This window comes from Thermobia domestica, chromosome 7, assembly GCF_964235325.1.
Source record: "Thermobia domestica chromosome 7, izTheDome1.hap1.1, whole genome shotgun sequence".
NCBI classification, from domain to species: domain Eukaryota; kingdom Metazoa; phylum Arthropoda; class Insecta; order Zygentoma; family Lepismatidae; genus Thermobia; species Thermobia domestica.
Genome location: NC_137460.1, coordinates 210,345,643 through 210,371,638, shown reverse-complemented (window position 1 = coordinate 210,371,638; position 25,996 = coordinate 210,345,643). Strand labels below are relative to the sequence as shown.

Below are 25,996 nucleotides of genomic sequence, written 5' to 3'. Positions count from 1 at the left end.
TAAAATGAGATGTCTACCAAAAAAAAAAAAAAAATCACTCCTTGCTTCTATGCAAGAACTCGTGTTGGTTGCAGATAAGGGCCACATAACAGAAAGGAATGAGTCATGGGCTCAATCCAAAAGGAAGCGTATTGAAGATGCGACTCGTTTAAACAGAAATCGGAAACAGTTCACCGGAATTTTGTTTGTATCTACAATGATAAAGAATTACATAATTGAGTCGGATATTTACGAGGAAAAAAAACAACTTAGTTTATGGAATCAAAAATCTTTTTATGATTGTGTTTTATGTTAAATTTTATGTTTATATTTAAAAAGAGTTTTATGTTAAATCTGTTGTTTTGCTTATTGTTTTATATTTTGTTATGCCATATTCAATTATTTCTTTTTTATGTAGCTGTATTTTTTGTCTTATTGCATATAACTGCTGTATTTTGAGCATGGGTGGATTTCGAGTTGTCTGTTGTAGGGGCGGACCTTCCGAGTCTGGTAAATGAAATGAAATCTTCGAGTTTTACGTTCCACGGTTATGCTGGCTAGGCTAAAGGGGACGAGGATAATTAGAAATAACGAAATGGTGGAATGAAGAAACTGGGAGGAAACGGCAGAAGCCCGAGGAAACCCACGCACACGGTTTGTCCACCACAAGGTTCACTTTGCGCGTGCTGGGATCGAACCAAGGACCCCATGCACCAGAGGTGAACGCTCTATCACTGAGCCACCGCGGCCCCCCTGAGGATCGAGTGAAGGTTCCGCGAGTTCTCCCGCAGGAATCTGTTTAAAAATTGTTAATATAAAAACTCGGTTTCTGAACATTTTCATGTATAATTCTCTATAATACAAGACACGAAGATATCCTTTTTTCCAGAAAGTTGGGGCGGGGAAAAAGAATCTCCATGCTCTCTCTCCCCTGGAACCACGGAGAAACTCTTTTATGGTTTTTAGTCATTGGGTAAATAGAAATGCAATCTTTTGGGCAACATACCCACATTGTCTTTTAACATTTAGATACATAGCATATCAAAATGGTCATAAAACAAACATACCACCTATGCTTCTTTTTCTACTTCGAACACTGGATGGAAGAGCAGACCGGATATCAAAAAAGTTGGATAGGCCGGAGTTTTCTAATTCGTATTCTGTGCCGTGCCCGGGGCGAGAATATACGACAGCGTCCCCCTACATATAATATGAGAGGTCGATAGACCAGCCGCAAAGCGCCACCATGGTTGGCGCGCGAATATCAAGAAAATTTTCAAAACTAAACCCTGCTTTTCCCTGATTTTGAGCACTTTTTATTACTTTTTCCCTTCCATTTATATATATATTATTCTTCCCGAATTTTGCCCCTCTTATTTCCGCTCACCCCGCTCACGGCGCGGTACAGTTTGTACTTCCTGTCTGAAACCAAGATTTTACAATACGTACTGTACTGTAATCTTAAAAAAAAAAAAAAAAAAAAAAGGAATTTCGGCAATGAAAGTATTTTACACATTTTAAGATACACACCAGAGATGGAGTAAGTCAGTGGGTCAAGATTTGTGAGTGGGTTAATGGATTAACATGATGTGACTCTCTGTGACCCACTCTGACCCACCGATCCACTCTGCTCAGTGCAGATGCCTTTACAACATACAGATCCCTTTACAATATGTAGTAATAGCATTGACTTTCAAGACACAGCTTGTGCATTTTTAGAGAAGTTGACTACTAGAAAAAAAATATTTTTGAATCACCTGTAGTATATGAATTATTATATGAAAAATTGAATGTACTTATGTGTGCCTGATCATCACGGCAATTAAATAACTTTTGGTATATAGTTAGGCCCCACTGGGATGTGTATCCCAACTGGGATGATCTTATCGTATCGTTATAAAGTATATCCTAAGTGGTGAGTACGAGTCCGAATTATTACGTAAAATTGAGTATCTCAGGAGCCGTTCAATTAGGGTGCCGTTCAAATTCAGGATAATAACACTTTATTAAAAATAAACAGAACGTACACTGAGAAAAATCCATTATCCGGACAGCGGTATATTGTACAAATACAAGGATTCGTTATGTTTACTAAGGAAATCTGTACGGAGCGTACTTTATCCATATACTACACAGGTACTGCCTTTTACCCGCTTAGATATTACATCATTTCGCTGCAGGATGTCTGACATCTAACAATCTTCTGTATTTTACATACATATACGTATGTTAAGTACTTCAGTTATACGTTATATACGTCCATCTGTACGTGAGATCCAGACCGCCTATAGACACTCTTTCTTTCGCCATGGCTGACGTCATTGAACTACCGTCTTTTGCTTGCGAAACGAGGTTGTTACAATCGGAAAAGAAGAGAGGAAGCAAACAAAAACCTGGGTAAGTGCACTAGTTAACTATTACTTTAGTTAAATATTCCATTAATTATATATTCTTTTAGTGTAACTTGCTTTAGTATAGTACTAAGTAAGTAATATAGTTTATGACTACAACTCGTTAATGATTGAGGAGAATGGAATGGGTGAATCTGAATTTTAGGAATCTTTGAATATTAATGTTTTGAAACATTTTACGTTACAAGGTAGCAAAATGAATGTTATGTGTTTATTCATTCCGTTTTATATGTGACGATTTATTACGTGGTGCAGAGTTACTACAGGACTGCTTAACATAATTGCTAAGAAACCGTTTTCAGCGCGAAAATTCCCTTGTGTAGTGAAGATTTAGGCTTTAGGTCTCTGGGCTTTCGGCATCAATGGCCTTGTTAGCCCGTCACATATGAGGGATGACGTCCCTCGATGAGCACACTATCCGGGTAAAGGAAGGGAAGAAAGGATTGGGGAAGGAAGAAAACGGCCTGGGACCTATATGTTAGGTACCACTCCGGCATTTTCCTGCTGTGAATGAGGAAAACCCAAGGAAATCTCATTCAGGATGGCTGGACTTAAAATCTTTTGATACTTTTTCGACTGAGGAAATCGATCCCCAACGGGATCGAACCCGGGACCGTTCGCACCGAAGGCGAGAGCGTTAGCAACTACGCTACGCGGGGCCACTTGTGTAGTCTAGAAAACTCATTTTTATTAGGATATTTGCATTTTTTTTTTTTTTTTTTTTTTTACTTTTAGTTTAACGCCCCATGATTGTACATAAACGTAAGTGAGAAGGTGACGATGAGATACATGATAATGGTGGAATCAAGAAAATGTAAGGAAACTGGAAAGTCTTAAGAATAACCACACCTACAGTGTTCACCAAAAGGCTATTTGTCGGGAGCAGGAATCGAACCAGGGACCTAACAGGTCAGAGGTAAGCGCTCTACTACAGAGCTTTCTTTTGTTTAAAGAACTTGTTTACATTGAAATATATATATTTGACGAAGATATTGATATATTTTACAGCCTCACTGAAATTTAAAAAAAAAGTAGTCAGGGAGAGCTTACTTGTCAGGTTTTTATTTTTTAAATTTAATTTGATTTGATTTCTATTTATTTATTTTTGCTTGTTATGTTCCCTAGTTAATTAATGTTTGGGTTACTGAGAATTAAAACCTTTTTAGTATTATTGTTATGGCATCACTTTGGAACCAAAAAGTTTGAATTTTTTTTTTTCTTGTGTTTTCATATAGGAAGTTGGTAAGTTTGTGCCTTAGCATTGGTTTGGTTTCTACTGTAGAACGTAATTGAAGGTCATGTTGAGTTGAGTCTTGGCGGGTTTGAGTTCGTGAAGTGTCAGGCACTGATTGTGCCCCTGTCTTCTGTCTGTGATGTTTCCTGGTTTTGGGCAGTGACGTATTTATGTTGAGGAGTACCAACGCAGGCCGCGTAACTACAACACAGCTTCAACACCTACGAGTGCCAGGCGTTTGAATTTCACCCTTCGTTCCGGCGTGACTAATGCAGTATAGTACTAGGTTCAAATTCTATGGCTGGTAAAAACGGTATGGTAAGAAACACAACGTAATAGTTATTAGTTTAATTAGTGTTTCTTCATAGTATTGTTTCACTATTTCTAGAAGGAATTAACTATTAACGAAGTAATGAATAAGCAAAAACACACTTTGATTGACGTTTACGATTTCTCATACTCCATTGAGGATGTTTTGATCCTCAGTTGCGCGAACATCCAGTGTGCGTTTTTTTTTTTTTTTTTTGCTTACACTGCCTTACAGATGAGGGTTATAGTTAAGGAGCCGTACTTCCCATTTAGGGAAGGACGAGAAACGCCATACTTTCAGGAATTATTCATTGACTATCTAGGACAGCGTTTCCCAACCGGTGCGCCGCGGCACACTGGTGTGCCGTGAATGGGCCGCTAGTGTGCCGCGAGGAAGTCGAAGCAAATTATTAATTCTATAGCAATCAAATTGCAAGACGAAGGAAAAATGTATATTTTTATTTCACATTACTATGAACCTCTACTATGAATCTACAACTTTAAGTTTCATACCGTGTTACTTTTCTGTACATTTTTAATGTTGAAAATATATATTGGTTATCATTGTTGTGACTATTATTGCTTCTTTATTGTTGCAGACTATTTTGTAACTTGAAAATTTAAAATAACATTCAATCCTTTCGACAAATTAAATACATTTGTATTTTAAAAGTAAAAAAGATTTGTTTGTTCGTTCGTTATTTAGTGATCTTACTTCTTAGTGAAAGGTTGGATACAGTTTTCGAACAAGAAAGCTTAGTTTTAAAAACCTGAGTCCAATATTTCATTGCAATTGTTTTATATTTTTAAATTAGAATGAAAAATAAGCATAATAATTTACCAGGGGAAAAAAAACAGTGATTGAGCTTTCTTCTCTGTGAGAAGGAGATCAATAATCGCAGAAAAAATACTAGTTTTATATTTACAAATAATAATATCTATGAGTGCGCCGCGAGAATTCAAGTTACATCCGTAGTGTGCCGCAAGTTGAAAAAGGTTAGGAAACGCTGATCTAGGATGTTAAAAAGCAGGTAATAGACTGAGTTCTTGCCCTTGTACTTACGGTGTTTAGGTAGTGCAACAATAAGATGTATCCTCGTGCACAGGAGATGAGAAGTACCTGTTCTTAACTATTACCCAGATGGGTTCCCTCGTGGCTAAGTGGTTAGTGTACACGCCTTTGGCGTGGGACACCCGGGTTCGATTCCCGGCCGGAGCTTATGTGGTTCGGATTTCACGTTAATCTGTAAGTCCATGTCTCATACAGCCTTGCTGCTGAAAGGAACGTTAAAATCAACTCAGCACTGCTTTACAGATGCAATTGTTCGATTCCGAGTTTGAATGGAGCTTTTTACGGGCAGGGGGTGACTTTTATATATACAATCCAAGCATTTTAGTTATCAGTCAGTGATGTAATATATATATACAGTAATATATACTGTAATATATATCTACAGTATATATATATATATATATATATATATATATTACAAAATTGAAAGTGACTAAGTTTATGACTCTCAATCTCTTAGGGCCGCGGTGGCTCAATGGTAGAGCGTTCACCTCTGGTGCTTGGGGTCCCGGGTTCGATCCCAGCTCCCGCCAAATGAACTTTGTGGTGAACAAACACCGCGTGCGTGGGTTTCCTCGGGATTTTCCCGTTTCCTCCCACTTTCTTCATTCCACCATTTCATTCATTGCTCATCATCACCGTCTCCTTTAGCCTAACCGGCATAACCGTGAGACATAAAACTCAAAGATTTCATTTCATTTTCATTTCCATTGTAGCTCTCCCCGCAACCAGTGTTGCCAAAATGTTGACAATAAGTTTGCGAAACGAGAGGTGGCGACTCGAATTTTGGGTGAAAAGTCGCTATAAAAAATAATCGAGAAATTCATTGTCTATAAGCATTGTTTTAAAGTTGTAGATGTAAACTAAACAATATGTTCTACTCACTGCCGCAAATCCCGGGGGGGGGGGGATGACGGATACATGTCCCCTCCAATCTTGGAACTGAGGGGGAGTTTTCCCCAATAATCCGATTTGAAATGTGTTTTTTGGGAGAAATTTGATGATTTTTGTCCAATTGCTACAAAGGAACGTGAGATAAAATAGACGTCTCCCAGAATAAGGCTCAAATCTGCAGCTTCCCAATGCTGAAGACAACTCTGATACTCCACAACATTGTTTTTCAACTTCATAACTATTTTGGACATCGCAAAATAAAAAGTATGGTAACGGTCTTACCCTTCCCCCCCAATGTTGAAGACAGATTTGCGCCGCTGCTTCTACTCACATCTTTGTAAACAGGGCGCAACCAATCCTTGAATTCAGGGATCATTTCAGATTGTTTCGGGTACTTTTGTTCATATTGTGGAGTCAAAATAGTTCCGAAATAATTAACACTACAGTACTTACGTTAAGCAATTTTTTGTAAAAGAAAAACTGCAGAATAATTAAAAGACCCCAAAGAACAAATATAACAAACATCCACATCGCCTTTATTCACGCATCTATAGCTAATCTTTTTGCTATCGGTAAAGATGTATTACGTGTGTCTCTCAACGGAAACTGCGAACTAAAGGACATCAAGTTTGTAGTTCTTCTTCGTTAGAGGACAAGGGCAACATAACAATGCAGGATTGTGGGCCAGTGGGTACGCTGTATTTCCAAACTCTTCATCACTTGCGCTGATTAAAACAAACAAACAGAAAAAAGAACAAACAGAAGCATTATTAGTTCAAAAACTGTTTTGAACTAATAATGCTTCTCTACAGATGAAAATTTTGTTTGCAGCAAAAAGTCGCTAAATGTATAAGTAGCTGAATCGTCATTTAAAAATCACCCATAAAAGTCTCCAATCGGAAAAATTATTCGTAGGGCGACCATACGTCCCGTTTTGACCGGGACAGTCCCGTTTTAGGGGCGTTTCCCGGCCTTCCCGTCAGTAGATGGAAAAAAGTAGTATTCGTCCCATTTTATGTAAATGAAAGAAGTAAATAACAAACCCAGTACCTTTACTCCTTTTAAAAGTATTAATAACAACAAAGAGGCAAAAATTGAACTGAAATTCCCTATATTAAACATACTCTATAGTTCGTAGTACTGCTTGAAAGACAGCAGAGATTTAGCAGTTGGTTGTGTGTTGAACAAACTTCAACGTGTCTTTCCTTTTTCATAAGTACCCGCTCAGTAACAAAGAGAGAGAGAGGGGGAACTCTGATATCAAGGCACTGATAAATGAAATGAAATGAAATTTTTGAGTTTTACGTCCCACGGTTATGCCGATTAGGCTAAAGGAGACGGTGATGATGAGAGATGAATGAAATGGTGGAATGAAGAAAGTGGGAGGAAACGGGAGAACCCCGAGAAAACCCACGCACACGGTGTTTGTACACCACAAAGTTCACTTGGCGGGAGCAGGGTTTGAACCCGGAACCCCAAGCACCAGAGGTGAACGCTCTACCACTGAGCCACCGCGGCCCCAAGGCACTGGTAAGAACAAAGGTAGATCTAAAAGCCAGAACCTATCCCGTTATTAACTGAAAATTTTATGGTCACCCTACGCTATCGTTGAGGTCGAATTCCCCTGATTTAGTGACTTTTCCCAAAATTGGCAACATTGACCCCCACCGAACAACACCAAGTCATCTGTAGCCTAGCAAGCATAATAGTGGGACGTAAAACTTAAAGATTTTATTTCATTTCGAACAACACCCCCAGAAACCTACTGTTATACCATTTCCAAAACACCCTTTTGTACAATTCTCCCTATTCGAAAAAAATTGTAAATAGCAGGGTTCATACATAAATATGGAACTCAATTTCCCTGAATTTTCCAGGTTTTCCAGGTATTAATTTTGCAATTTCCAGGTCTAGTGGAAGAAACTAATAATACGAGAAGACATAAATTTTAAGAATACTATATTTATATATTTGAGAATGGCCACCCTTCTCCCCAATGAACGATTGCAATTAAATATTGAGTCACAAGAAAATAAATAATCAAAACAAATAAAATTTAAGTTGAAAAATATTAAGTTGAGAAGCCTACTAAGGGAATTAATTAAACACTTTTGTTCCATAGTTGAATACATTCAAAATATATAAAAATATTGGGTTGGGAAAGAAAAAAGGGCCCGCGAGATTTTAACTGATTCTTGTAGTACTCGACGACAGAAATCGATTAGTGAAGGAATTTTCAAAATCGGCGCAGGCAAACATAGAGAAAATGGCATTTTCATGTACCGGTTCAAAATGGGGAAGGAAAAAGGGCCCGCGAGTTTGAACCGTTACGATGTATGTTCACGAATGTGCTCGTCTTCTCAAATTTAGTTAATTACTGTAGCACTGAAACATGTGACACAGAGTCACATTGTGCATGACTCTGCAATCGGCAACCACTGCACATATACTCCTCCAGTCCCACAGTTTTATTATTTCGATCCATTCCTCACGTGCTAACGGCATGGTTTAACATCTGCAAGAAAGAGGTAAATGTAACGTTCAATTGGCAATAGCTTTTCACCAAATTAAGCTGCATGAAATCTGATTGTATTTTTGACATACTGAGAAAATTCTAGCCCGTGGCCATATGTATCACATATCCCACCAGTTCATAATAAAAATTTTGAACACAAAATTACGGTCGTCCGTGTGATGTACTCCCAAAAGGCCTAATGTGTATCACCCACCTCACATTCAATGAAACCACATCCGTGTAGAATTAAGAAAGGAACCTCTTATGATGTATACAGGATGTCTCAAACGTTCCCTGACATAGGGTAACTCTGTTATTATCAGAGTTACGACAAAATGTAAGAGGAAAAACATCTCGAAATATGACGTTTTCAATCTAAAGTGAACACTTTTTTAAAAAATCGGACAAGATGAATGTGCTGTATACTCTTTATGCACCCAATTTTAAATGAAAATGCAACGTTGTCATTTACCTGGACCCACGATATAAGTGAATGAAGTTACTGTTTGAAACGGGGGCTGGCCATCGACATGTTAGCGTAAAAGACAGTAACTTCACTCACTTCTGTTGTGGGTCCAGGTAAATGGCAACGTTGCATTTTCATTTCACATTGGGCGCATAGAGAGTGTACAGCGCAAACGGGTCATCCGATTTTAAAAATTCCTTCACTTTAGATTGAAAACATCATAATTGGATATGCTTTTCCCTCCTACATTCTGTTGTAACTCTGATAATAACAGAGTTACCCTATGTCAGGGGACTTTTGAGACATCCTGTATACCTTATTTAATGTATGTTTGATGTCACTATAACTGTAGTATAATTTAGTTTGTTTAAATTTACAATTTAATACAAGTAGATTCGGATTTACATGCGTAGGATTTTGTATGCATCTAACTAATGAATTCTTTTATTTTTATGCTTAACTTAGTGACTTGGCTTTGGACTGCAACTGATTATTGTAACCCATTATTGCTTGAGAAGAAACAAGATATCCGAATCTTCATTTGGAGAAATCAAAGGTCTATTGGAAAGCTGGGGATTACAATCATTAATTTCTACATTTCAAGGTGCGTAGTAAATTATATATTGTGTTTATTGTTAAATTACTATTATTGGGTTTAGAATCAATGAAGCACTTCATGATATTTTATGGGGATCAAGATGGGTGCCGGATAGATAAGTATTTGAGCGTCAGGCTCTTATTTCTTTTCAATTTAATATTTAATCAATGATTATTTTTCTCCCTCATTATTCCACCAAATCGTATTCCAAGATCATATATCCATTTTTGTTCGATATATCCATATTTTTGATCTCTTTCATATTTCTATATTTTCGATTTTTGATATTGTTTATATTTCGATATTGCTGTATTTTTCGATATTTCGAACAAGTTTCGATAGTTTGTCGACATCGATTATCTATATCTAAATTCGGATATCCCAAAGCCCTATCGAGCACCCTCCGAAATGAAGTTTTTGGCTATGGACCTGATTAGGGATGCGCACGAGACAAGACGAGACAATTTTTGTTACGAAATTCGAGACAAGATAGAGCTTTTCCAATAGAAACGGATCCAGTTTTCGAGACGAGACAACTTTCGCGGCACCTTTTCGAGAGGAGACAACCTCAAATCTTTTCTCTTGCGCATCCCTAGACTTGATCATGAGTTATCAAAAAAAAAAAAAAAATGTTAATGAGAAATAACATGTAAATACAATATAGGTAGCTAAAACATTTTTGTTTTCATTCTTCAGTAATGCATTGTTATTAATCTCAGGGGGGGCGGTGGCTCAGTGGTAGAGCGTTCACCTCCGGTGCTTGGGGTCCCTGGTTCGATCCCAACTCGCGCCGTGTGGACTTTGTGGTGGACAAACACCTTGCTCGTGGGTTTTCTCGGGGTTCTCCCGTTTCCTCCCACTTTGTTCATTCCACCATTTCATTCATTTCTCATTATCACCGTCTCCTTATCCTAACCGGCATAACCGTGGGACGTTAAACTTAAAGATTTCATTTTTTATTAATCTCAGCATTTTATAGTGTATTCTTAAGCTTAAGGTGATGTATAATTAAATTTTGAATTCAGTTAACTTATTTTGTTTCTCAGATTGTTTTTAAAATGTATGTACAATTGTTTATGTTCATTCTCGAGAGTTTAAAGTGACGTATAGTTATTAAACATAGTATTTAATATTGTACTCTTAACGTGGAAGTGATATACAGTTAACTTTTGTATTCAGTTAACATTTTTCTTTCTGAAATTGCTTTAAAAAGTATGTAAAAACGTTTTTATTTTCTTTCTTGAGTGCTAAAAGTGATGCAAAGTTATTAAGCTTACTACTTTATATTGTATTCTCAACCCTAAACTGATACACAGTGCGTTTTTGAATAAATTGTCAAGTTATTTGAGTGATGAACACTGGTAGAAAATCCTGACTACTACTGGAACATTTTGATTTTAAGGTGACGACTACTGGTGCAAGGATTTTAAAATATTGTTTTTCCTTCAAGGGCTACTCCTTTTTGAATTCTGACTACATGGTCACTATAGGAAGGATCAGTGAGTCTTTCCAACTATGGTACAGCTCCGACAGATTCACGATGCTCAGAGAAGAGACAAAATAGTATGTTTTCAAACTTAAAGTGAGAACCACTGGCGTTTTTACCTTGCTATGCAAAAGTAAGTGAGTACTCCAATGGGGTTCCAATGCGGTACCTAATTTCTGCATTTTAGATATATGGAAATACATGTCTCTAAAATGTAAAGAACTGATTTTTTTAGGGGGGGGGGGGAATAAACTATAGGTATGTGGGGCTTGCATACTTGACGCTACAATTCGGAAATTGAATTAAAATATGACTAACGGCTATCAAGATGTTGTCAAATAAAGGGAGGACCAACACAGTTAAGGGGTTTTCGTGTTAGATGCTAAAATTTCCGAAATCGGTCATGGAAAGTTAATAAACACCAGTAGCAATTTCATCTTAAAGTAATTAGATATCTTCATGGGGTGTTAGAACATCATGGAGTCTACCAAAATTAAATTTTAAAAGCTTTTGAAAATATAATCTGACATTTGTAAACAGTATTTGAAATATGTATTTACCCAAAACTTCCAGCTAGTACATCTAACATCTGGAGAAACACTGTGAAATAAAAGCTTGAAATTTCGGAAACAATTATTGGTCGCAACAAAATTAAATAAGATGGTACTTCTATGGGTTAAATCAGTACCTCAGTACAATTTCGATCGAAAGATTAGTTCAGTCCTAGGTTTTCTTCAGGCAATTCCAAGGGTTCATCGAGCTGTGCAAAAGAATGAAAATTCGCTGTCAATATCTAAGATAGTAAATAAGATATAAGGAATTATATATATTTTATGACGTGAAAATAGAGATCTTTATGGATTTGTACTTTTGGGTCTTTCCTAAAAGAAAAAAATTCAGAAAACTACTGTATATACCTTAATAGACAATTCAGTGGGCGGGGACACAGTAGCTTAGTGGTAGGGTATTTAACTAATCTTTTTTTTTTTTTTTTTTTTTTTTTGCAGAAACTATTGGAGTATTCACTTAACCCATAGAAATACGATCATACTTAACTCCCTATTTAATTTTAAAATTAAATAAAAGGAAATATTTCAGTGTAGCGACCCACGATTATGCATTTTAGTCTCAGGGAGATTATGATTAAAGCAAGTGAATGTTGTTGACAGAATTGATGGAATGCAAAGGTGGGATGAGAGTACCCCGAGAAAACCCACGAATACGATGTCCACTACAAACTGACTTGGCCGTGGATCGAACCAAGAACCCAATACACCAGAGGTAAGCACTCTACCACTAAGCCACTGTGCCCCCGCCCATTTAATTGTCTATTAAGGTATATACGGTTGTTTTCTGAAATTTCTTCTTCTTACAGCAAATACTCAAAAGTACAAATCCATGTGGGTCTCTATTTTTACGACGTCATAAAATACATAATTCCTTATATCTCGCTTGCTATATTAGATATTGACAAAAAATGTTCACTTTATTTCAGAGCCCGATGAACGCTTGGAATTGTCCAAAGAAAATTTAGAGCTGAATTAATCTTTCGATCGAAATTGTACTGACGAGTCTGAGGTTCTCACTTAACCCATATAAGTACCATCTTATTTAACTTTTGTTAGGATCAATAATTGTTTTCTGAAATTTCAAGATCTAATACGCTTTTATTGTATGGTGTCTCTCTAGCTGCTAGATGTACTAGCTGGAACTTTTAGGTAAATACATATTTCTAATACTCTTTACAAATGTCAAAATATATTTTACAAAACTTTTAAAATTTAATCTTGGTAGACCCCATGATGTTCTTAAACTCCATGGAAATACCTAATTATTTTAAGATGAAATTGCTACTGATGCTTATTAACTTTACATGACCGGTTTCGGAAATTTTACCACCTAACACGAAAACCCCATAACTATATGGATCCTCCCTTTATTTGACAATATCTTGATAGTCATATTTTAATTAATTTTCTAAATTGTACTGTCTAATATGCAAGCTCCACGTACCTATGGTGTCGCTTTTTATTTCACCATATTTCGGTAACTGTTAGGCGTACCGACTTGTGGTTTCGGTAAACACACACCTCTAACGTTCTTTAAAACGTTATTAAGACATATTTTAGAATATTTAGAAATGAGAGTTCTGGGAATATCATGGTACCCGAAAACCCCCATCAGGGCGTGTGTGTAGTGTATTTAATTGAAACTACTTTTGAGGTTGTTGTAAGCCCTCGTAATTACGTTTCCGAAACTGCACCATCTAGTACGCAAACTCCACAGTTCTGTAGTGTCGCTCTTTATTTTCCCATATCTCGATATCCATAAGGCTTACCGAGTTGAGGTTTTCGGTAAACAGATGTCAGTTCCTTACATTTTAGAGACATATATTTTCATATATCTAAAAAATACAGACATTAGGTACCCCATGGTAGCCCGAACACCATTGAGGTACCCACTTACTTTTGAATGGTAATACATTTTGAGTTGTTGTTCAGCATCAATAAACACTTCATAGTTTTTCTACGTGCAACCCAAAAGTCCATACCTGACCGAACAGATTTTGTCCATTTAATCTCAAAAATGTTAAGATACTTTGTATTGTTAAGTACAACCAAATTAAGCACACTGAATATAACATTTTAAATATTTTCTGATTTTTGTTGCAGGTATTTCGTGCATCAAACCAGGATTCTGCTTGAAAGACAGTCAAAAGAAGCAGTGTAGGTTGTGGCTAAAAGTACGCCCTTTCTGAAGACAGACTCAGTTGTACTTACATTATTTTGTACGAATATATAACCCTAATAAAGATACTGTACTACAAATTATTTCTTTCTTCCATAAATTATAATAAAATATTATCTCTGTTTAAAGAAAATGATTGTTAATGTTAAGTCATTTTAATTCTTTTTCTCTGTAATAAGAACATTATCCCTAGCAATATTTTTTATCTTTGTGCTATTGCGATTGGATGAAGTAAAATTCTATACGAAGCACTATTATTTCAGACATGCATTAATAACTAATGTATTGTTCTGTATGTAAGACAATGTGTATACTGAACATGTCTAGAGAAGGTGTTGTTTTAATACAGAATCTATAACTCAGCTTTTCAGTAGTCAACTTTATTGGGAATCCGAAGAAAGAAGTTAAAAAAAAAAAAAAAAAAATGTTGGACTTACCAGCGTGTGTGTGTTCGAATTCTGGACTAATCCAAATTATCCAGAGAAATCATTATATATTTCTTTGTTGCTATTTCAGATGTATCCTTTATCCAAGTCGTATGAAACGGAGACTTCATACATCGCTATACTTTGTATGAACTATGTTCCGTATTTACTTAATCACTTTGTAACTTTCTCTAGTGTTGACAAGGCCGCAGGTGTCAATCGAATAGTTTAGTGTTTCACTCATGTCACCTTGTGACTAAGGTACGTCCTGTCGGTATATATATGGTACTGGGTTCAATTAGCGATAAAATACATTTTTAGCGTTAAACAAATGCAAAAATCTACACGAAATGAGATACCGTGATCTCTGACTTACGGATAACACCAAGCAACTAATAGTACTGAGTGTGATTGAGTTTACTAATTACTATTTGGCTAAAATCAGTGTTCCTTTATCTATAGTTCTTTTCGTGCTTTGAATTGCAAAGTTTGAAATAACCGTTTTAAATTATTGTGTATATATATCTTCCGAGTAATTCTGAGAATCATTGCTCTTTCTTTAAGCAATGTATGAGACTGTTAAATTGCTCTTTCCTTAAAATGTTGCACTAAGAAGGATGCATCCAGGAAAGTCCAAATTTGCAGAATGTCTATAGCAGGGAAGAATAAATATGTTTAGTCGATGGCTGCACAACGCCTCCGCTGTCACCACGTTGTCACACAGCGAATACAGCGAACGTTTAAGAGTATTCTGCACTTACTATTAGGTATCGGTCTGGGAACTTTGGCGCATCTACCCAGTCTCCTTCTTGGTGTTTCATTTTTAATGGCGAGTACTGAGTAGGAATAATATTGTAAGCGAATGCGTTTCCGGCTGACACCACACTTTTAATTATTGCGACATTTAAAAAAAAAAAAAAAAAAAAAAAAAACCCTGTTAATTAAAATGTACAGAGAAGTTATTTCTGGAAAATTCTATTCAGGCCTCTTGTGGTAACAACTGCACTTTAGTAGAAGATACTATTAAGGAAAAGAATGAGGTAAAATAATCTTTATATCGTACAAGCAATGGATGATAACAGCTTAATAAATGATTGTACGTAAATCTTGTTTGAGTTTGAATATAGGATTGTATAAGGCTGTGCATTTTGCATTATTATTGAGGTGCTGCAACTAACTAACTGCAAACCATATGATAAATTCTTACAGTAATATATCACATATTGATTTACTCTGTATGGAAACGAAAATAGTTTAATATATGGTTAACCTCCTTTGTGCCAGGGGCGGATCCAGAGGGGGGCGATCGGGGCGATCGCCCCCCCCCCCACAAGAGGAAACTTTCTTATTTTATATATAAATAAACCCATCCATAACAAGTTTGGAGCTCTTAAAAGTAGCAGTATTACCGCCGACCGCCCCCCCCCAGAAGTCCGTCCTGGATCCGCCCCTGCTTTGTGCCCATAATTTTAAAATTAACGCTTGTGTCACTTTTCAACACTTGACTTTGCTGTAGCTTTCCAACGAATTAGCAGGAAGCCCAAACTTATAGGACACCCTGCAGGTAAATACATTTCTTTGGACAGTTTCACTGCTCCAAACTAAGATTTGAAAAGTGTAGTATTGTTAATTTTATTATTATTGGCACAAAGGAGATCAACCATATTTTAAGCTATTTTTGTTTTCATACAGAGTAAAACAATATTTGACAACATTACAGTAAGAATGTATCATGCACTTTGCAGTATGTTGCAGCACTTTAATAATGGTGCACTATACGTACACTCTAGATCCTGCATATGTCCGATCCATACATTACAAGAAGGCAATACGTATTCGATACAGGTAAAATCTGTATATTTCATATGGACAACCTATTAGCTATATACATCCAATCTATACATTACATATGGCCAACCTGTACGCGACATACGTATAATCTATATGCTGCATGCAGACAGTCTGTAAGCTACATATATGCACTCTGTATGGTGCATACGGATATTCTGTATGCTGTATCTGGACAAGCTGTGTGCGACATAAGGAAAATCTGTATAATACATACGTACAATACGTATACTGTATCTAGTCGTACGTATGGGGCACAAGTACAATATAGATGCTGTCTCGGGGTTGAACGCAAGAAACATACGTACAGAACGTATATTGCATACTTCTTGAAATCATGCTCCGTCCTGATAGTCAGTGTATGTCGTCATTATTAACCCACATGCTACATACGACCCTGACGTCACAAAGCTAGATATTACCTCCGTATATACTTGTTACTGCAGATAACGTCACACGAATGACGTCATTGCACTTGTGCAGACAGTACGTATAATACATACTTTTTCAGCTATACGTTTGCTGCAGGATGTTATATACGGTTGTACGTTAAGTCCGGAAACTACAGGAATTACGAATGTAACCTACGTTTTTAAGTATGCCACCTACATTTTTTTTTCTCAGTGTATCCTGGCATTTTTTTAAAATTTGCTTTTAATGCGAGTTGGAGGGCGCACTTTCTGTATATGGAAAATTGGTAGTAGGTTGATATCAAAATAATCAAAAACGATCGGTATTATTTGAGAAATAAATTTAGAAACAAAAACTACAGTACCTCGCATTTTATATCCATTGCTTTCTATTATACAGTATTATAATTGCTGAAGCTTGTGTTTATTGTATGGAGCGCTCAAAACACAAGGCAAACAAGCCATAAAATTGCGAGGAGAATAGACATGAAATTTGTACTCTAAGCTTTAATTACATGGAAATTTTAAGTTTGTTGGGTATACTTAAGGCCTTGTCTAACGTTTTGAGCGGAGATCATCAATCCCTATATAATATTAATAACATAGTGGACTTCTTCCCAAAGTATTGTCTTATGCAGTTCAAAATTATCCTACCCCAATTATCCATGTTAACCTACCCCAATACTACATTTTTTTTTTTTTTTTTTAATCTAGCTCTTTTAGTTATTACGTTTTACAAGGAAATATGACAGCGCTGGAAAGCACATAAGCAGGGTTTCTTTTCCTGTTCGTGGAGGTGCAGATACCTGATCCATTCTCACTATTGTTCCTCACTGATCTTCATAAAGTTGTTCGGCGAGGGAAACAAATGAGATACGATTATTCATCTAAAACTGCGGAGAATGCATATCTTCGAAGTTCTGTTAGTTGACAACCTGATCATATAGTTCGGAAGAAGAAGAAAGGGTTGCGGGAGGCAAGACTGGCTGCTGTCAGAAATGAGACAACCTTATCTATTTAGACATCTTTTTACTTGTACTTTATAACAAGCCTTCTTTTAAAAACAGGGTGCACTTTCCCTATTTTCCTATTTCAACCATTTTTTAAAATCCTAAATCTTTTTTCTTGCGCGATGAAAAAAGGAGACACGTCAGAGGAAAAACGCAAAACTAAAAGCATTATCATCAATATTTTGCTTTCCAAAATAAGGAATGTAACTTTCAAAAATAAAACTTTAAAAGAAATATCTGGGAAGATGAAAGAACAAATCATTGCATTTTATGTGTGTGCGTAACAGCAATATACAAAGTAAATAAATAAATATTACAATATTTCTGAGCGTCTACATCATTTGGATCCGATATTGGTATTCCAAGTAAACAAGTGAAATATTTTTCACTCGATTTTGATTGAAATCCTGATTTACAGAATTTTATCTATCTATCTATCTATCTATCTATCTATCTATATATATATATATATATATATATATATATATATATATATATATATATATATATATATATATATATATATATATATATATATAGATAGATAGATAGAGAGAGAGAGAGAGAGAGAGAGAGAGGTGTGTTTGTGTGTTATATAGTATTTTGACTCAGTTACGTCATATCTTAGGAATCTAGAATGCGTCACTTTTTAACAAAGAGACGTTTATCCTTATTTCCCCTACGTAGTTCATAATACTTCATAATTTTAGGGAAAATATCTGGCAACGTGTATTACTTCTACTCTCCTGATTCACTGCTTCATTTCAAGAACCAATTATTGGTTGGTCGCAAACTAGAATTATTATTTTCGACTGAGGTATCTTATCAAACTCTCAATCAAATTTGGTCGATACATGAACCTTGTCGCAAATTGGAATGATCACAAATCGCACGGAATCAATAAAAATATATCCACAGAAAGCGATATTAGTCCATATATCCACATTCGTGCATAGTCCTATTTTGTAGTTGATCATCCATCACAACAGAGTTAATACTTGATCTGTTGATGATTTGCTGATGAAACAATTTCGGCCTAAATCTCGCCTAGCGAAAACCTGGATAACGTGTAACTCATGTAACTGAGGTACAGCACTGAAAAGTTTGCTCCATCACTATGATATTGTTCTATGTAACAATGCAATGAACCTAAGTACTTAGTAATATTATGAAGGGTAATTTACAGTTATGCAGTAATAATTATAACAAATATGTATTGATTAATGGCGCATTTAGGAGGCTATCGGGCTCAAGCCACCCCGAAATAATTTCATTATTATTTTTTTTTTTTTTCGCATTATACGTATAACACAAATGCTTCTTACTGGTTCTCAAGCCTCTCCCTCCGAAACAAGATTCTAAATACGCCACTAGTCTGATATTGTTGAATAAATATTATAAGTAGAAATACTGTACTTTATAGGAAGTTCAAACCTGAATTATCACAGAAATAAAAACACGTAAGATTTGCGCACATTTGGGGAAACGTGAAACAGCTGAAATTCACCAACAATGTTGCCGAACTTTGAAGACAGTAAATGAGTATTTAAAAATTACCAATAATGACACTGAACAACAATAAACACTGTAACAATTATCCTAAAACGGCAACAGTAACACGAATAGTAATAACTAAAATACAAAAAAAAAAAAAAAAAAAATAACAAAACCAGTGTTGCCACAGTCCTGGCTCTGGAGTGGGCTGAAAAATAGTACCAAATTGAAACAAAAAGGGCTGAATTCATTATTTTATACCAGCAGTGGCGTATTTACGATTTTGTTTCGGGAGGGGCTTTGCTAACTTTCGGGGGGGAGGCTTTGCCTGAAAATGTGAAAATTCTGCAAGATATTTCATATACTTTACTATAGTAAGTAAGATTTCGGGAGGGGCTTAAGCCCGGAAGCCCCCTAAATACGCCACTGTATACCAGTGTAATACATGGCCCTATAACATGAAACTAAAAGAGGGTAAGTTCTATAACATCCCTCCCCCCCCCCTTCGTCTCCTGAGACCAAATCAAGAAAGTGTTCTTTTAAAAATTACTTTTTAAAAACATCCAAATAGGAGGACCCCAAACAACCGTGGAAGTAGATGAAACTTCTCTCGTACGTAGGAAGTATAACAGAGGCGCAAATTAAAGGGGAAAACAGCTATCTTCGGTATGTATTGTAAGGAAATCAAACACTCCTCTATTTCAAAGTGACCAATAAATCAAAATGATATTATGGCCATATATGAAAAAATATATAAAACGAGGAGCAAAACAATCATCTCGGAGTTCGTGTGTAAACAGTACGTAAAATATAAATTATTGCATTTTATTATCGCTTATTTCACGACCGAAGGAAGATATCTAATAACTAAGAAGAATATTGTGCTACTTTTTGTTTTCAAGATTTCAAGCTAAAATTTCCACCACACTGCTTCTTCCTAGTCTCCTTCATGTGCGGCGCGGATACGCCCATGTAGCGTAATTTGTTTCTTGACATAGTTCGAATTACGAATTATCCACAGAAAGTTCGTAGCGTTATGCAGTGTAATGCTGCAGAATGAATATTCAACAGGGTTTTTTAAGAGTCCAACACACAGGATGAGTAACGTGAGATGTAAGAAAAGTCTTAGTGACATTTTTAAAAGTATTTATAAAATGGGGCTGAATTGGGTAGAATTGTACCAACTTTTTCACAAAAGGGGCTGAAAATGCCAGCGTGGTACCAACGGGTCGATGACTGACAAAAAAGGGCTGAATTTGGTACAATTGTACCAAGTGTGGCAACACTGAACAAAACGGAACTTGGCGCCAATCCGACAACACTGTACTCTCGGGAGATCTCTTCCGTGTAGTGCGAGACGACAGTGGCAAAATTTGTTCTTTGTTGGACGGGGGTTTACGACCGAAACACACCGTCGCGTTCTATTGGGTGGTGAAATTGGTAGATTTAGGTCAAGTTTCAGGACTCGGCGCGAGCTTTTCTCAGTCTTAGAGCGAGCGATTTTTTTTCCCCTTCGAGACTTCCCAGATTCCTTAAATTGCTATCTACTGGTTGTTGTGCCTGCTGTATTCAAACTGCTTACATTTAACATTTTTGTTTTAAATTTGCTCACCAACCAACATACAGGGTGTTCATGACGGTTACATATACAGGGTGTTCATTTATAATGTAGCCAAAATTCACTGGTGAAATCCTCAGACCTAAACAATAAAAAAGTCCATATGAACATAAGGCGAAAAACTCGTTGTTCGAGAAAATTCTAATTTTGAGGCTGCCTAGCTCGAAAACTATGAGTGATATCAAATGCGGTTAAACAAATATCAGAAGAACTAGTACTGTCTATCTAAATAACCATGTTTCAGAGTTGGGTTGTACCGGTGCATATGATTTTAACCCGGCACCGGGCGCGTGGTTACTAGGAACGCAAGTGGGCGCGTGGTGAGATTTTCTCTCACCTCTGAAAGTAGTGGAAAAATCCCTTTTATTAACACAGTTTAAGATTTAATTGTGAATTTTATTGTAAATTTACAACTTTAGAATATTTTAGTCATATATACAGGGTATTTTACATTGGTTATTGATATCACTACACAATAAAAAAATCAATAATTTTCCAACACTGAATAATACAGTAAAGCTACAGAATCACAAGAAACAAACAAATGAACAAAATGGTAAACAGTTTATTCAAACCGAGCAAAATCCTTTCGGAATGTGGCAGTTATCACTCACTGTCTTCATGTTGTTCACGCCCTCGGCACCTGCTACAGAGAACAGCTGGTGCGTGCTCCGTGCACACTGGGACAACACAGTCTGCACAACATGTTTTGGTGTATCGATTTTTCTTCCTGGGACAGAAGCCACATTTCCTTTTATCACTATTCCCTGCTGGTGCCTCGGAGTGCACAGGTGCTGGAGAGTCACCCAGGATCCTTCTTATCTGTGATCGCAAAAGTGTAGGCAAGCATGGTATTGTTGCTCTTCTAGTGAGGTATGGCTTGCAGAGATCCATTGCTAACTTTTTTCTGATAGAGTCTCCTTGCGTCAGCATTTTCACAGTTAAATCTATATATGATGTAGCTGTTTAGAGCACCAATATCACGGAGTGTGTAGAAGATACGTAACGGCCACCTGTTGGTTTTCCTTGCAACTGTGTAGAGACTCTTCAGCCCATCCACACAGTCTACACCACTCTTCGTCATATTATAAAATGTAATGATTTCCGGTTTAGCCTGCTCCTTTGTTGCTTCATCAATGTGTTCTCCTTCATGTATTGTGGAGAGTAATAGCACATTTTTTCTCCTGTTTGACACATATGAACAAAGTAACATATCTTCTCCATGAGCGAACATGCTTAAAAATGGCGGTCTTCCCTTTATACTCAGGAACTCAACCAGAATCTGAGGTAACCAGTGTTAAACCGTGATTCTTTAGAAGATCTAGCGCTAAAGGAACTGATGTGAAGAAATTGTCTGTTGCCACATTTCTGCCAGATTTAGTAATGGGTTCGATGAGACGTTTGACAACTGCGTGCGCACTGTTGTCCTGAACATATGATCCTCGCGGCTGTTGTGTTCCCGGATAAATCTCCATTTTCATTGTGTAGTAGACATGTGCGTCCACTAAGGAATATATTTTAATGCCATATTTTGCGGGTTTATTTGGCATGTAACATCGAAAAGAGCACCTTCCCCTGAAAGATTCAAGCATTTCATCAATAGTTACATGTTCATTTGGTGTCCAGTAGGCCGCGCATTTCTATACGAATTCTTCAAATAATGTCCGTATTGGAGCTAAATTGTCTTCTTTTCTCTGCTGTCTGGTGTTGATGTCATCAAAACGCAGGGCGCGTAGAAGCATACGAAACCGTTTCTGAGACATGACCAAACGAAACAATTCTGGAGCTGTTCCGTCAGCTGCCCATAAGTCCTCCAGATTTAAACGAGAACTCTTCATCATACCCGATAAGTACAGCAAACCTAATAGAGCTAACATTTCTTCATAATCAGTGTTACGAATATCTCTTTCACGTGTTATTCCTATACGAATTTCTGCTAATTTTAGATTCGTATATTCCACAATTTGTTTTATAGTGTCTTCAAGGAAAAATAAATGCCATGCTTGCATTGGCGATTTTACATTTCGTGCTTGTCCTCTGGCACCTGGTAAATGTCTCACGAGATTTCTATGCCTAGTTTTATGTGTCGTGTTTCTGGAGTGAGCATTCCACGTTGTAACTCCATCTTTCGCTGTATATATAGGTCTATCTCTCACAACTTGGTCAGAATTTACAACATCGGGTTCTGTTTCTATTCCCGAAAACTCACTTTCACTACTTTGTACAACTTGCTCAACGTTATCCCCTTCATCGTCACTGCAACTGTCCATTATTTCACTTGCACTTTCAGCTGCATCTTCCCTTATGTTCATCTCCCTTTCCACCTCATCCATCCATTGTAACACTTTTGTGCAGTTTTGTCGTCCATAGTTTAATATATTTACCTACAGTCAATGTATTTGTAGTATTCAACACTGCCAGAAATAGTAACGTAACAGGACGCAAGGTGAGATAAAATCTCACTGAATTGCAAAGCTTCTAACAATGCTCTGCTAACAAAAACAACGATTCTTCATTAACAAGCTGTAGTTGCAGATTGAAGCTAAAAATAGTGAACTTCGAATACATAGAAGGATATACACGTGCGCATAACCATTTCGCAGTAGTACATGGGGAAAGCAAGGAGTGAGGGATTGCCTCACCACGCGCCCTGTGCCGGGTTAAAGAGAGGGGAGGAAGAGCGGAACCTATACCGCCGCTCCCACTATAAAACCCATTGCGCCGATACGTCTCAACTCTGAAACATGGTTATTTAGATAGACAGCGTTCGGTTCTAGTTCCTCTAATGTGTCTTTAACCGCCTTTGATATCACTCATAGTTTTCGGGCTAGACAGCCTCAAAGTTAAAATTTTCTTGATTTTGGCATCCCGTAAGTTTGAAACAACACGTTTTTCGCCCTGTTCACATGGAATTCTTTTTATTGTTTGTGTGAGGATTTCACCAATGGATTGTGGCTACATTATAAATGAATACCCTGTATATATATATATATATATATATATATATATATATATATATATATATATATATATATATATATATATATATATATATATATATATATATTCCAGTCTAAAATATGGTTACGGACCTTGTCCTAACAATAAACAGGAAAGCAAGTCTATGTTCAGTATAATCACTCACTATCCATTATGAAATATTAGATTGAGAATATATAGTTTATACTGCAATTAAATTGTCGCAATATATTACTTTAGAGATACACAAACATTAATGCTCAATGTTAAATGTATGGTTGTTCTATTTTAAAATAATTAAATTAAGACAATACAGTTTAAATTGCAATTAAATCGTCGCAAAATAATTAAACTGAAACAAGATAGTTTAAATTGGAATTAAATCGTCACAATAGTTTTAAATTGACATATTGCCTGTACGCTAGCGACATCTACTGATGTCAGACAGGCAAGCAAGCAATAAAGCAGGTGGCGACAGGCAGATACCCAACCGAAAATGTATGGGGGGGGCAGAAGTTAAGGGGGCCCCACCAACTATATTTCATTTGCAAGCTTACCATGAACATTTTAGGGGGACCGGCCCCACTAGGCCCCCCTTGGATACGGGCCTGGGTAACGACAACTATTAACTTGACTATGAATTAGCTTGACGCACTGAGAAGTCTACCGTTTATAAATAACATTAGAAAACTGTTAGAGCTTACCTCTTCACTGCATTGAGGAAGAGTTATATTGAAGTCCATGGTACCGTCAAGAAACTTCATAGCCTGAAAATACACCCACTGGGTTTTTCCCGGAAGACCGTTCGCCTTCGCTACAGCAATTCTTCTATACTCTGCAGAAAATTGACTGCGCAAGTTTCTTATTTTTCTATTTATTTCCACTTCACTAGTATTCAGTGCTCTGGCAATTCGATTCCAAGCTAATTCCCTTTTCTCTTTCATGTTATATTCCTCGCCAGATTTATTCCATAACTCTGGACTTGCTTTATACAAAGCAATTAGCTGAAATATCTCGTCTCTTGTCCACATCATGTATATACACTAAGATTCGTCAAATGTTTTTGCTCTCACACGAAAAGTTCCACACTTGCTGGATTTAAAATCAGGGTAACGCGAGCAACTTGCATCGTGTAATCTCGACCCCCAACGCTTGCGGCTTGCCTTGTCTCCTTCGATCGCGAGAGCGATAACATTTTTGTACTAGTTATATTGCTTCAGCTATTTGTGTGATAAGAAGGGCTCTGGAATTTCAGTGAGCAAAGAACCGAAAAGTTGAAATACACGTTTAAAAACAGGTAAAGCATTCATCTCCTTCCCAAGGATTTCTAGTTCGATTCCTGATCATGAGTGTCTGTTGAACGCCAATGTAATTGTCCATTTTCCTACATTTCTTATGTGGCGTATCTACGGGGGGGTAGGAGGACGCCTTCCCCTAAATTTCTACTGGCCTCCTCCTAAAATATTTACGGTAAGGTTGCAAATGGACTATAATATGGTTGGACCGGTCCCCCTACATTTTGGGGCTGGCTACGGGCCTGGGTTACGGTGGCATAGTGATAGAGCGCTCCCTTCTGCGGTGGGGTCCGACGTGCGACTCATGTTCTCGTGAGCTCCTGCTAAAGTGCACATTATAGCAGTTCTCTCTTGCGGAGGTACTTGTTTATTTATTTATTTATTTATACATAGTTCTGGACATTACGGCAGGTATCTATGGCCTTAAGCCCATTACGTATGAATGCTGAAGTCCCTCGGAGAGCATATTATCCGGGGAAGGGAGGACCTGAGATCTGCATATTAGGAACCATCCCAGTATTTGTCTGGTGTGAATGAGGAACACCCAGGAAAAGCCTCACTCAAGAGGCAAACCTGAAAAAACTGTTCGACCGAAGTTGCGGACATACTTTGGCTCATAATAGTGCACTCACCTCTGGTGAGAGGGCCCTCGTTTCATTATAAAACGGAATTGACTTCCTTTTTGTAATTCGAATAAATTTCGTTACAGCGTTACTCTGATCTGACAAATTGTTGATAATTTAAAATTCACAAAACGTTTCTTTCGTTGCTTCTAAGACATGAAACTAATACCTTCGTCGTATAATTACCAATTATTGAAAATATTTCCCTGAAATAATATTCTGGACTATAGTCATAAACAAATTTGTCATCCTTCACACGAATGCTGAACCAAGGTTCGTACGTCTGTGAATCCTGGCAGACAAAGTGTCCAACAAGATGCAATGCTTAGATTTGGCAATGCTGTTACTACACAGTAGGTGGGGAACATTCACAGCAAACAACTGGAGATTTGTTCAGAAAGGGCAAAAAGGAAGAGCAGAAAGAATTTTGGGTTTGAGTGTTTTCTTCACCTCCTGCTGGAGTCATTCGTTATCTCTAGACAGACGGACGAGCGGGCCTGGGGCGGTGGTTTTCTCTAAAGATGGTTAGTCCTTTCATGTTTCATTGCTTGCTATGCCAGCTCTTTTTAAATGCAAGATGAC

The 25,996-nt window shown here is 37.0% G+C and overlaps 1 protein-coding gene across 2 annotated transcripts in view; it reads right to left on the bottom strand.

The window, feature by feature from the left end:
* Window positions 1-25,996, bottom strand: part of LOC145690706 (uncharacterized) — a 77,044-nt gene that overhangs the window by 35,625 nt on the left and 15,423 nt on the right. The window contains exon 1 of one of the 2 annotated variants that reach the window (XM_081765870.1): window positions 24,201-24,612. The exons of the other annotated variant lie outside the window; for it this stretch is intronic. Within the exon in view, the coding sequence (XP_081621996.1) occupies window positions 24,201-24,530 (330 nt within the window). The 5' untranslated portion in view covers window positions 24,531-24,612. Of the gene's footprint in view, window positions 1-24,200; window positions 24,613-25,996 lie in introns of those variants that run through there. 2 annotated transcript variants of the gene reach the window in all.